This window comes from Pholcus phalangioides, unplaced genomic scaffold (assembly GCF_987345545.1).
Source record: "Pholcus phalangioides strain wild (caught in Gottingen) unplaced genomic scaffold, Ppha-v1.0 ptg000010l_1, whole genome shotgun sequence".
In the NCBI taxonomy this organism is placed as follows: domain Eukaryota; kingdom Metazoa; phylum Arthropoda; class Arachnida; order Araneae; family Pholcidae; genus Pholcus; species Pholcus phalangioides.
Genome location: NW_028301603.1, coordinates 36,138,566 through 36,153,027, shown reverse-complemented (window position 1 = coordinate 36,153,027; position 14,462 = coordinate 36,138,566). Strand labels below are relative to the sequence as shown.

Sequence of the window (14,462 nt, the reverse complement as noted above, 5' to 3'; positions counted from 1 at the left end):
TAGGTGGCGCTGACGTATACAAGTCAAAGAAAAGATACGCAAATAACGAACAAAATGCCTCCAAATCGTTTATTGCAACAGGATGACCACCAGCACAGGGATGGAGGTCAACACATTGCAGGCGAGTCACAAATCCAGCAACGGCAGAGTGCCGCATGTCCACATACACGGTTTACAACGGTGAAATGGTTGTGGATTAAGAGCGCGCGCGCAAGTTCTTATAACCGTCTCTTGCGCATATTTCCACCGAAGTTGCTCGTACCAGCACCATCCATCGGCTGTTTTTCGAGACAGTAGTTCTTTTCCTATCTTAAAAACATTCCAGTGACCGCTGTTGCAAATTGTATAATGTTAAAAAACAAAAAGAATCAGATTCATCCAGAGCCGCAAAATGAAACCTGTAAACATGGGGGGCCCCCGACTTGGAAGCTTGTCGGTCATCCTTCACTGCGAGTGCCATGAAAAATTTTCATTTGTATTCGTTTTACCAATGAATAAAAGCTAGGGCCCCAATCAGTTGCCCGTTGTATTCGAATACTTTTAGTTGGGCCCCAGACTGTCTTTATCTCGGGCATCCGCTGTTGCAAATTCTGCAACAGAAAATAATGAGATTCATCCAGGGCCTCCCAAAATGAAACCTGTAAACATGGGGCCCCCGACTTCGAAGCTTGTCGGTCATATCCCGCTGCGATGGCCATGAAACATTTTCATTTGTATTCGTTTTACCAACGAATAAAATCCAGGACCACCCAAGCAACTACCCGTGACTGCATTCGCAAATTTTTTGGAGCTCCCAGACTGGATATATCTTGTGCTTCCGCTATCGAAAATTTTTCAACGTTAAAGCAGCAAGAAAACAATGAGATCCATCAAGGGCCCCTGGAAATGAAAACTTTTAACTTTCCCATGAAGGTATACGTACAATTCCCCCCCCCGGGTACCCCGACCCTGTGTGTTGGGAGCACTGTTGTTATATGTATATTATACATATACATACCTCTCGGCATGACCCCCCTCCCCCCACAAGGGCAGGGCTGACAGGACCAGAACGATTCTCATCACTTTTTGATTTTTCACACTATAAATAAACCAGAGAGGGGCCCTGAAGAGCTGGTTTGAGGGCTCGCCATCTAAATTCCAGCTTAAGGGCCCTGCTGTAGGATATGGGAGCCTCTCGGTACATGCACATAACATGGTCGCGATGGGTCAAATGGGTCCCAATATGTGCTAGAGTTAAATGAATACTTGACCCAAAATCGTAACCGACTTCCGTAACACAAAAACGTAACAGATTTCCGTCACTCAAAAACAACTTCACCCACTTCCGTCACTCGGTTGCTTAGCAACAGGCCGTTTTCGAGTTTGTGATTTTATATTATAGAGTATATATATATATATATATATATATATCATCTTCACGTATTCCCAAGGGATCAGCATGATCCGTAGTTAGTGTTAGTAGGCATCCATGCCCGAACCGGGATTCGCAACCCAGGCCTGCGCGGTGAGAAGCTAGTTTGCCTGCTAGAGAATACTCGTAGTTTTCTTACTAGAACATAGTTCAGCTTTCCTGAATTTATAAGAGATTTCTCTAGAACTCATACGAAGAGATTTCTCTAGAACTCATACGAAGAGATTCCTCTAGAACTCATACGAAGCGATTTCTCTAGAACTCATACGAAGAGAACATCCAAGAACTCATAAGAAAAGAACTTTTCGGAACAAGGTTTAGATATCTTGACTCTAGTTTAACTAGTACACAATTTATGAGAGTTTCATTTTATTTTCTCGATTCATATTGGTACATCAACTCCATACGTAAAATAATGAAATGAAAGATAATAAAGACAGTGCACACGTGGAACTTGTATAAGATTTATATAATGTTGTTTTTTGTAGCGTTATTTACTCTTTTACAAAGGTAATTTTTTTACAGGTTTCATTTCCAATTCATTTTCGAATTCGAAAATGATAACAAATACTTAATGCCGTATTTACGTAAACATCGGGATAACATTATTCCACTTTCAAATTACGAGAGAGGGGTTTTTTCATTCCAAATTCTCAGGAAGGTCAAAGGGGATCGGTGCAGAAAGGTAGAATTCATAATAGCTCAAAGCAATATTGAGCATGTTTTCTCTTGTTAACGCCACTTAGACTATCATCAGAAATAGGTGAACACCATTATGATGGAATATTAGACACGTGTGAGTGTCATTAGATAAATGAGGGCGTGATTCTAGTGTTATGAGGTGATAATATTCATTTTTCTGGCGCGTCTAGTCTGTATCTATAATACATTAATTACGCCTTACGGAGGGCGCACGAATCCATACAGGTCGTGGGAAACTTCACCCAACATACGTAATTGTCAGATTCTGAGGTCATCGATTTCCAAAAGTCTGTCGAACCAAAGATCTGCTGTTCCTGTTTGCTGTGAGAATGTTTCTGTAACATGCCTCGTACAGGGTAAAATCTCGTACCGGATTCTGAAAATGTTTTCTGGTTGACAGGGTCCACTAATTTCAAATACATATTTCCATCATGTGGATTGGCAGAATCGTCACTTATCGGTTTTCTTAGGAGCATGCGCATATAACTTTATGTTCTTCAGTTCTGCATTTGTAAGCATTCTCCGCTGTGTGTTCCGTATCAAGAAGACCAAAGTTATCTCGAAGTTGCATCTCATCAACGATCTTTGCTTTGTTTCGTACGATAACAAAGACATTTTGAAAATTTGCGTCATGTCCATCGTCCAGGGAATTCTTCAACAGACAGAAAATTTGCTCTTAATTTACCGTGTATTTCAGTCAACGCTAAGTATATTTTTTGGGGATTTTTTATACATTTTTTTTCATATTTTTTGATACTTTGTTTCATAAACTTCACCGCACTGCACAGCAGTGATGCAAAACAGCTCCTTCAGTAAGAAGAAAAAGAAGTCGTACTTTTTTATACACTATCAGATGATGAATATATTTAACGTCACGTAATAGGCTATACAGAATGTTATACATCGGAGAAACTCTGAGTCTTTGGTGTTCCCTGAAACGATTGAAAATTATCAGTTCATTCATTTGTAAAAATACAGACTCGATTCAGAAAGAGATTCGATTCATTTGTAAAAATACAGACTCGATTCAGAAAGAGATTCGATTCATTTGTAAGAATACATACATAAAGAAATACTAACTTAGAAGTGCAGTAGAGTCTCTCTAATCCGAGTTAAATAGTACCGATAGAAAGATATGGGACCGAGGCTTATATATTCGGATTACCCAAAAAAACGACTAACTTCCCACAGAGGGGGCTTCCTATATTTATTTAATTAGTGCAATGTGTATAATGTTGAATAAAATACAAAGCCTCTCCCTGGGCTACTTATGCAACTCCCCGCTTGTGTGTCCTTTAGTGTCCTTTACTTACATGGAGAGATGGACATTCGATTGAAGTTAACGTTGGAAATATGATTATCATTCGAAGAAATATAATTGTTTTAAATTGTTTTCTTGGGACCTACATATTCGTACTTGCTCTTTTTCCCCCCCCCCTTTTTCTTCTAGCAACACGTGCTCATTACAGATAACGGCTACCAAGATCGATGATATCTTCATCAAAAAAGCAGGCCGATGTTCTCGCTTTTAGGATCCGATATTAGAATACGATTTGATTTCCATACTTTGAATTTGCTATAGAAATGGCACGTGAAAGAAAAATTCTGGCCTAGATACTCCACCGAAGACGCCAGCTTAGGGAATCAAGACTCTGTTGAGTTCCTGGCAAGTCCTCTTCAAACTAAATTGCTCACATTTGTAGGGATAATGGAATCAATGTTTTCTTTGTGAGAAACTATGAGGAAAAGGGATTTGGAGAAGTAATTCTAGATCTCCTTGGATTATCCGAACCCTCAAAATTTCGAGACTCGAATTACCGAGATTCTACTACAGATGAATCACTTTGAAAGCAATATATCTTTGAGTCACCCATAATATGCATGTTAGTTCATAACTTCATGTAAAACTCCAAGAGAAAATCAAAAAAGGAGACATATTGAGATATTTTAAAGCATAATCACCAACGACTCCCGAAGATTGTCAAAACGTGCTGTTCACCATAACCCCATATGGGTAAAATTGAAACTATTGAAGCCAAGATAATTGAACGTTCTTCGCCTCCGAAAACGGATGCTATCAGTAGTCACTCACTGTTATTGGTAGTAAAATATTCACGACACTAAACATTTTATGGTTGCCAAGAGAAAGGACTAATTGCCGTAAATTTTAAAAATGGACGTTTTTGAATATCAGCGAGGGTAATGACACCAGGATGATGATTTTGAGCCAACGAGAGCAGGCGTGGAACCGGGGCTACACAGTCAGACCCGCTTATAACAAGTCCGCTTTTGGCAAGAGTCTGGATTCAACTAGAGAGAGTGCATTTTGTTCAGTAGCTAGCAAGTTAATGCATTTTGTTTGCGTATTGCTAATTATATGGAAACTCTGTCAATTTTAGACAGCAGTTTCTTCAAGGTGGCTCGGATTCAACGAGAAATGCAAGAGAATTTGGGGGAAAATCAACAAAAAATGGTAGTAAATGGAAAAACAACCACGAAATTGTTTTCGCTGTCCTGGGTGTCTTTTTTGTGTTTGTGACAGCAGATCTTAATGTTAAAGGATTTCATTGTTTACAGTCATTTATTTATTGTACTTCAACTGAAATAAACGTCTAGGTTTCGCTACAGGAGCGTGTAATAAAGAAACATATTGATTTAAAAAGACTGCGATTTGTTTGATTTACGATAAAACGAGAGTCTTATTTTCCGATAATGCAAATTACTACTGTGTAAAAAAAAAGGAACATTATCGTTCATCTTTCACCTCTTTTGGCGCTGCTGATGTAGACGTGCAGGCCCGACGAGCTCTGCCTATTCCTGCTGGAGAACTTCATTTCGACTTTGCGGACGTCCGTGACTTCGAACAGCGTCGACGTGCATTCGAGCTTCATCTCGTTCCTCTGGAAATGGTGTGACTTGACGGTGAACCTGAGCCCGAGAACAGATGCCCTCTTGCCGTCGGGAAAACGAATAGGGTCGTAGTTCCTCAAATAATCGGGGTTCGCCTAATATAATACAAACCGAACAAGAGAGTGTAAACGTAAAATTCGAACAGAAAATACAATCTAACTTTCAACTGCTAGTTACTTCTCATCAAAATTACGAAAATATCTAACTAATATCTTGTTATATGAGGAGCTTATTTTCAAAAGGGAAAATTTCCACGTTTGCTAAATTTTCATTGAAAGTAAAACACGTATTCCGGAATACGTTTGCTTTACAAAAGCACAAAATAGCAGCATACAGGAATGTTAACAAGTATATTTAAATACCATGTTTCTCTTGATCAACATTCAAGAGTGTTAATCACATTAGAATTTTGGAAATGTTCAGTTTTGAAAGAAACTTACTGGAAGTATACCTTTTGAATAAAATTTAAGCTGGTAAAGTCTGAAAAATTGGAAATTTCTACGTCACCGTTTGATTCCGGAAGGCTTTAACTAGCCCAAGAAAGTGACCTTACTGCCCTCTCGTCATTAACATAAAAAACGTGGTCATTCTACAGTGAACACAATTTTCATTTTCATCGACGTGACTGCATCCATTAACGGATACTCCTCGTTAGCGGACAAAATCTCCGGTCCCATGGGTGTCTGTTATCGAGAAATAAAAACTATGGAAGTGTACGAAAAAGGTGAATATGTTCCTCTTTCATAAAAACGCGAAGTTTACCTTGTAATTTATCTTCGATAAAATATTCCCGTTTGAGTAATCCCGACTGCATAATCCTACAGAGCTTTATCCCAAATATTCATAAACCGTCAACAGTCTTTAAAATGTTCCCGATTCGCATTACAATTGCAACACTGGAAATAAAAACGCATTTTCACTGCGGAATGTAAAATCAAGTTTCTATCCCTATATCGCACGGTTGCATTTTATATTATCATAATAAAACGCATTGACCCTGACGCCATGTTGGTGTCAATAAGACAAGGGTGCCGACGACACCATGGCGTCACCAGCAGCGAAAGTTAAGAACCCGAGATATTTCGGGATGACCGGAATACAGCAGAATAAGTTTGACGCGATATTTCGGGATCGCCGCTGTAATGATTAAGAAGTGCATTTCGGAAAAAAGTTGAAATGTTCGTTTTGAAAAAATAAGCTCCTCATATATATGAAGAAGTTGAAGGCATAAAAAGCAAAATAATATTAAGTCTACTGAAATATATAATTTAGATATTATTTATCGTTTACTAATTTATTCTCGAAGGATCGAACAGGTAAGAGCATCATGGGCACCCGGGCCAAGTCATTTTTCTGAGACACTACCTGGCCAATTTTCGAAAAAATCAACTACTTCTCGTTTTTCTGGGCCCCCCCCCCTCTTTCCTTGAGTCCACCGGGCTGCGCCCGGGTGGGCCCATGCGTTAAGACGGCGCTCGGCTCGAATGTATGTGCCCCTCTCGTAGAAATCTAAATCAACTGTGGACTTTGTGAAAAACTCTCGTTTCCTGAAATTTAAGTTCATGGCCCACTTGCCAACATTTTGAGATTTCTCACATTGCTGATTCTGTACACGATGATTACGAGCAAGTACTGTGACACGATTACTTGTCGTGTATTAGGCTTATTCGTTTTTGACTTCATAATACGTAATAGCTCCTTAGAAATCGAAAAATAAAAATCGAATTCGCTGTTATATTACGGAGTCAGTGGCATTTTTGCCGTTCGAATCGAATGCGTGAGAGGTGTTTGAAGAAACGATTCGCCTAAACAACATTTTAATACTCCTACCTTATTATCGTTGATGTACCACCTTAATTCAGCGGGTGGATGAGCTCTGGCCGCTGTACAATTGACGTTGACAACGTTACTTTCTTGATACCGTAATCTGCCTCCGGTAATCTTGATTCCGTTGTCATTATTGTCTGAAAAAAAAAAACCAATATTTGCTGATTGTTCCTATGTATTATATCGCGTATACAGTAGGTTCTGTTAATGGACCGTCAAGAGGAGCACTTAGAAGATTGTTAGTAGGCATCAAGACTCCACAACATGATACGGCGCAACTCGACAACATGAATACGTTAGGGCCAAGCAAGCACACGCTCAGAACACACATTCCGGGATGTGCCGATTCGTTAGAAATTCCGTAGAGGAATGTGTACGAGGTTCAAGTTCGGTCAAGTAGTAGTAGTAGGCATCAAGAGGAACAAAAATTGCAATGGAACATGGTATCGCAAACCACGGGGAGAAGGTGAAAATCGCGAAAAACGCATGCACGTCACGACGTCACGCAGGAACAACAAAAGGTACAATAATAACTACAAAAAGATTTGCTTGATTAATTATTACAAGAGTTGTTAGAAGTGACGGCCGCTGACGCAATTGCACAGTCTACAACGACGTAAAAACGATTCCCGGATGCGCTCGAAGACTTTTGATTTCTGCCACAGCGACGACAATCCGCGCTATGAGATGCGCCTGCATGTGTTTGCCGCGATTTTCACCCTCTCAACGTGGTTTGCGACACCATGTTCCACTGCAATTTTTGTTCCTCTTGATGCCTACTTACAACCCTCTGAGTTTATCGGTCCATGAACAGAACACCCTGTATATTTAACAAATTTTTTGAACAAACAGAGCCAGATGATGTGATGAGAAAACCTTGATCCTTACGGTTGTTTCAAAACACTATGGGCTGGGTTTTCAGAAGATAAAGCATAACTGATATGGTCTCCTCCGATGCAGAGGACCGGAATTCCCGCTTTCAATGACGAACTCCAACTCAAGTTTGAAAAGGCACAACGAGCGCTTAAAGGGTGAAGCACACTAAACTGACGTGGCGTGATTTCACGTCATGTCAGAGACGTTGTGAATTCTGATTCGTGAAAATTCTGTGACGTGGGAATTCCACGTCACATAATTTGTACGCCACAGAATTTCCACGAATAAGATTTCGCAAATTCAACATCGTGGTGTGCTTCGGTCTTAATGCATCACACCAGTGTGCACACCGTATAATGTCTGATATGATCCCGCGCCATCTGACGTCACGTCACGTCATATCAGTGTGCATCCGCCTTAAGGCCGAAACACACTACATTGACGTGACGCGATTTCACTCCGTATCAGAGACGTTGTGCATTCCGGTTTGTGGAAATTCTGTGACGTGGGAATTCCGTGCCCCATAACCTTCATGTCTGATAATTTCCACGAAATCATAATTCACAACGTCTCTGACATGACCTGATTATCACGTGTAATGCGTTTCGGTCTTCAGTTGATGATGTTACTGTTTCTTTCATTTTGAAGCTGGGTGCGTCCGGTCTTTCAATGTCCAATGTTTCTTTCATATATGGAAATTCTCTGATTGGAACTAACTGACATATTGTAATGTATATCGGTGCTGGAAGTAAGCTTCCATTTTTCGGCAAATTTCATCATCGGGAGAGATAAAATGCATTCGATTGAAAGAAGCAACACGATTTGAAACATTCGAGGGGTTAAAGACTATATGGAACTACATCAAAAAGAAAGCTTGATACCGGAGAAATGGATTGCAAGGAGCACCCCGAAGATATAGAATAATCATCTGATGAGTTGCGATTGATGTTATGGATGTTTTAAGGAGAGATTTTCTAATGCATATTCACATATTCACCTACAAAAAGTTTTTGTTATCGATACGTTTCTTCAAATATTAGTTCTCGAGTCTATTTTGATGAAATGCGTCATGTTTAAATTGAAAATGTATATTTTTCCGCAATTTATTATGCTTTGCTGCGCGCAAACACAGTCTTTTTGAACAGGCTTATCTCTTCTTGGCTTTTCTTCTTCGAACAGTACTTTTATCATCATAATCATCGTCTCATTTCGCGAGTGAGTTTGGCGCTAGTTGCGTGTGATTACTATTTTGCATGAAAATGGGGAACGGAAGCATTCCTTTTCCGATTCCTCTCAAAAATTCTAAAGTTCCCTCGAATCCTGCTTCAACCCTTGTACCCTTGGGAGTTGGACTTTGAACGAAAAGAAATCGCGCTGAAAGGATGGGTTTTTAATTTATTCATGCGATTCCATGATCCGCGTGTGTGTGTGTGTGTTTGTGTGTGCTTGCTGATATGCCTACAACAAACAGCTTTGGCGAAGACCGTTTTTCCAGGGATTTTGAGGGTTGTATGTAAGGGTTAGCAAACACCATTGTGGCAGCTTTTGTGTGAATGCACGTATGTGAAATGCAGTGTCCTTTCAGTGAGGATGTTTGCACAAAATCTTTTATTTGCACCCAAAACGTTCATGACTTCCGTCAGCTGCTAACAGAAAACACATACAGTTTTTAGTTGGTTTTTCCATTCATGCACAAGGTGTTCCCCATAATTCCTCGTTTTCCGTGATGTATGTAGCTTCTTGTAAATGGAGTGATGAATATTTCTGAATTTCTCATTAATATGACTTGGTAAACGAGTGCAGAAAATTCATCGCCAACAAATTCATCACTGGAAAATTCTTAACCACGCAATTCACTGAGGTAAAAGTGATAATGAGTGAGCAAATGAGTGATTGAATTAGAAAAAAAAGGTGTGAAAACACACACACACACAAGTGAGTGAGCAGTTCAGCGAGAAAATGAGTCACTCACATTGTCGCTCCCTCATTCGGTAACTCATCAGTTCATTAGGTCACCCATACGATTGCTCACCCACTAGCTTATTCATTAGCTCATTTACTAACCAATTCGGTCACTCACTAACACATTTAATCACTTGCTGAATCACTCGGTACTCACTCATTGGTGATGAACTGTTGTAATGAATTTCCCCAGCAGTGATTTTTCCTTCGATGATTTGTTTGTCTGTGAATTTTCCCATCGGCTAATTGCGAGGTGGCGAATCGTTTGTGGGTGAATTTTCCGTGAATCATTACTAAAGTAGAATTTGATCGTATAAGCAAAACATTTGAGAATCTTTCTGACATGACACTTACCAATGTGGTGCCCAGACATCTTGATGCGATTCGTGGCCACTACAGAGCTACGTGTAGTGCTTCGGGCTTTCGCCACGAAAGCACTACACCTTAGCCTCATGATACCTTCATCGAAGTGAGCGGGTTCAACGAGGAATCTCAGAGCTAACCTTGAGCTGAGCAGACCATCTGTATGCCTTAGAGGTTGCAAGCTCGATATGAACTGCACAGGAACCTTTGTAATGACAAAAATCAAAAATGCATTTTACTTTGCATGTAAAATTTATTATTCAGAAAAGAAAAATGCTTCCAGGACCTAAGAACTTATAACAGTTTCTTTTTTTATATGTTGGATTAGCATTTGTTCTTAATTGTAGAACAGTTTCTAGCAAAACTAATTGATTTTCAAGACACAAGTTCAACCGGTAACTTCACGATTCACGAGTCGAGACACTTATGATTAGAAAGTAAAACTTTTAATCGTCGAAATTTGACCATTGAAATCATTTTGGGGAAGATTTTTATACAAGATGGTTCGGGTCTTCGTCAGTTCTCTCAACTCTTTTCGAGATTTGTCATCATCCATTGCCCGACATTGCTGATACAGATTATGATTTAGATCAGTGTTTCTTAACCTTTTTTTTTGCCCTTTGAACCATATTTCTTTTCTCGTGTCTCCCCGTCTTACCCAGAGTCTTCGACCCTCATCTAGAAGCAAGATCCTTTATACGTATTGAATTGATTTTTTTCAGTGAATTTATACTGAACCAACATTTTGCAAAGAAGATTGGCATCTAGACCACTGACCAAGAATTTATTGAGCTCCCCAATAGTCCGAGTTCTATTCAAGACCGTCCCAACTTTATGGGTCCCCTAGGCAAAGAGCTTAATTGGAAATAAACAGTCTGCATATTTCCTACTTATTTACAAAATTTATTGTACTCTACCAAATATCATAAGGTGGGTGTCACTTATGGACATGAGACCCTCGGGCATGAACCCTCACAAGAGTGGGACTGACAGAGCTGCAGCCCAGGGTCTGATATGGTTTTCATCATTTTTTGTTTTTCCGCACTATAAATTTTATATAGAGGAGGAGTCTGTGAGAAATCTAGCCGGAGGCCAGCGAAAAACCCCATCCTAGGGAACCTGCCCTAGGATAGGGAAGCCCGGGTGGATCCTTGACCTAAGGCAGCCCTGGTTTTATGGGTGGGTTTTGTTGGATTCTGTAATTATATAGCCACTAATATAAAAGCTTTATTTCTTCGTACCTTAATTTTTCTTCTCAGCTCTCTGCAGCCCTCCTAACCACCTGTCATGTCCCCTTTCTCCATTTTCTTCCGTGGCCCCCTTGAAATATCCGAGTATCACTAGGGCGGCCATATGGACCCCGGTTGAAAATCATTGATTTAGATTATAAAATCTACTTTTCGTCAGCTAAAATCATTCAAAAATACCTTCCACTTTTGGAAATTGGATATTTAGGAATCGCTCAGCTTCTTGAGAAATTCCAACCAACTTGCCAACGACCTAACAAACACACCGCCTTTCTCAAAAATCTGGCAAAATTTTTTTGCAATAATTTCATCATCACTATCACGTTCTCTTGCGTGATTGGCACCGGGATTTTATCTTCCTCCTCCTTCCCATATGGCCGGTCATTTCGACATTGCGTCTTGAAAATCGAGCACCCTCCTCTGTATGAGGTAACATATGTTGTCCGCTTTTTTGTTTTTTCCATGATACTGAAGAAGAAACTTCACACATTTCCCAAACGCGTATATATCTGTCGTTTTCATCACATTTTGGGTTTACTTACCTTGTTGTTGTTAACCCTGAACTGGCGTTGTGAAAATTCTGTGCGTAACTGGCGTCGTGGTGCCATTTTGACCCCAGCAAGTATTAATGCAACACATGAAGTATTAAAAATCAACAAAAGAAATCTTCACAAAAGCAATGGTTTTTTTTACGTGACTTCATTCATCAATTAATTCACTAAATAATTTCCCGAATTTCTGTAGTTATTTTCCCAAAAATTGTCTTTTATTAAGACACACATTCGAAGAAAATTGAGGAATTCATGACTTTTGAAAATTTCTTTAAAAATTATATATTAAATTTATTGAACGCAATTTCCACGATTTAAAAAACTAACACATATGATTAAATTATACTTAGAAAATAAAATTTACAAATTAAAATGATATTTAGTATATTTTCACCAGCACCAAAATTGGTCTTATTCTAAGTCGGAAACACAGTTCTTGCAAACAACACCATAACATGTCGACCACACAGATCATATACGTACAATTCACTAACAGTACTATTCTTAACCACCTTGGCTGTCCGATGTTTCACCATTGATTTGAAACCGTTATCGAGAAAACTGGCGCTCTTCCGATACGTTATTTCGATCTGCCGTCAGACAAAAAAAAAAGACTCACGCAAGTGGTGAGGTGTGGTCATTTTGACCCCCATGGAAACTTTGATCAATGATATAGATGGAAGGAAACAGTGGAATAACATCATAAATTTGACAAACGCGTGTGGACAACTAGCTTGAAATGTGCTGAAAATAAGGTAGTCCAGATGCATTTCTTTCTCAAGGGGTGGGAAGATTAAGAATGCATGGAGGGAGGGGGGTCAAAATGGCCCCATCACGCCAGTTAAGGGCCAAGTCTATTTATTTCATTCATAGTTCCAAAAATAAATGGCTTGCTGTAACAAACATTACACAGAAACAAACTTCACGATTTCACAGCACGAACACGTGCATTCCACCATGTGCCAATATTCGTTAGAGGTTCCACAAGGTAATGTGAATGTGTGGTTTAGTAGTAGTCCCTTATCTTCAGTTCAATATTTGAATTTGAACCATTCAGTGAAATTATTCCAATGCAGTCGAATCCCGTTTTAACGAATAACGTTATAACGAAAATTTCATTTCAACAAACACTTTTCTAATCCCCCAGATAAGTTTACGTAGGAACCATGCGAAGACCTGGAATTCCTTTATAACGAAATTTCTTTAAAACGAAGTGATAATTATTTATGTGGTGTTTATTTCCCTGGTCTCTTGGAGTTCGTTATAACGGTATTCGACTGTATTCAGCTCCCTACAACCGATCTGTTCGTTTTTTTAACATTATATCTTTTACCATACAGTAATTACAGCGAAAAATATCACTAATAAAAATCATATTGTTTCGCTCAAGGAACGCGAAGTTGTCGTCGACGAACCAAAAATTCGTCATTTTCGACGGAAAAGAGATTCTCCATCTCCGGCATTCAGTTCCCATTCCACGTAAAATAACTCCATCGATCTGGAATCGATTAATCGGGTCGTTTCCGAGGTAAAAATAAACACCGGGGCCTGAATGGTTATTGAGACTGAATTAATTCGAAGTTAAAATCTGCGCATCAAGCAGCAGCTGTCGTGCAGTTTTCAGAACAGAATACTTGTTAGTTTCTTTCTTTTTTAAAGAAAAATGTTATATTACCCTATTTATATATATATACCTATTTTTCTTTGTTCGGCGAAAAGAGCACCATCTAATAGTGACTAAGTATTCAGCACTCTGATACTGAAAATGACCCGTTTTACGCAAAGATGAACACTGTCGAGTGCTTTTTAAAAGCCCAAAACACATTCGAAAACATAGTACTTGGGTGTTTATTCGCGCGTACCGCTATCGAAATTCAATTTTTCCCCGTCGAATAACACAGAATTTATTTCGTTTACTCGACAGTTTATTTTCCTCTCTCGACTTCTTTTTTTTCTCGACAACACTCCCTTTTGCTTAGACACATAGCCATTTATAGTGTATATATATATACACACACACATTCTAGTGAAAACCTAGCTAGACTTTTGGGAAGATCGGAAGGGGAATTCAGTTCAACGAGGCATGAAAGGCACCTGCTCAACCGAATGTCCCTGTTTTTTTTTTGCCCCGTATTTTTTCTTCACTCCAGTCTGTTGCCATTCCGAAACAACAAAATAAAATTGGTAACAGGAGTGAAGTAAAAAACTGGAACTCATCGATATATGCGTCGAAATTTGCCTCTAAGACCATTTTTCAGATTTTTTTTTTGTTCTCCTTATTTCAAATCGTTAGGTGCTTCTTGCTGCAGATCCCATTCGTCTTTGTTTCTTAACATTGCTGGTTTTTTTATTTTGTACCGAAAGTGTTCGCAAAGTGTCGAAGAAAGTTTCTCAAGCCGAACTGTTTTCTTGAAACTTCTTGACCAAATAACATCTGTTGCGTCAATAGTGTGGTGGACATTTTTTTTTGCGTGTTCTTTTTTCGGCTGGACGAAAAAAATCCTCTAAGGAAACGGACGAATAAAGAAAAATAAGACATGCTATATATTACAAAAGTACGGATTTTACTTCGTACGTTCCGAAGGGACTTATTTATTGCAACCAAATGGCACT

General features: G+C 39.2%; 1 protein-coding gene across 2 annotated transcripts in view; it reads right to left on the bottom strand.

Moving 5' to 3' along the window:
* Nucleotides 1–1,763: 1,763 nt before the first annotated feature.
* The window catches only part of LOC149081360 (uncharacterized), a 183,115-nt gene continuing 170,416 nt past the window's right edge, over nt 1,764–14,462 (bottom strand). For both annotated transcript variants that reach the window (XM_089237325.1, XM_089237326.1), the window contains exons 5-8: nt 10,043–10,256; nt 6,854–6,987; nt 4,878–5,118; nt 1,764–3,045 (exon numbers count right to left, since the gene is read on the bottom strand). In XM_089237325.1, the coding sequence (XP_089093451.1) occupies nt 2,963–3,045; nt 4,878–5,118; nt 6,854–6,987; nt 10,043–10,256 (672 nt within the window). In that variant the 3' untranslated portion in view covers nt 1,764–2,962. The remainder of the gene's footprint in view (nt 3,046–4,877; nt 5,119–6,853; nt 6,988–10,042; nt 10,257–14,462) is intronic.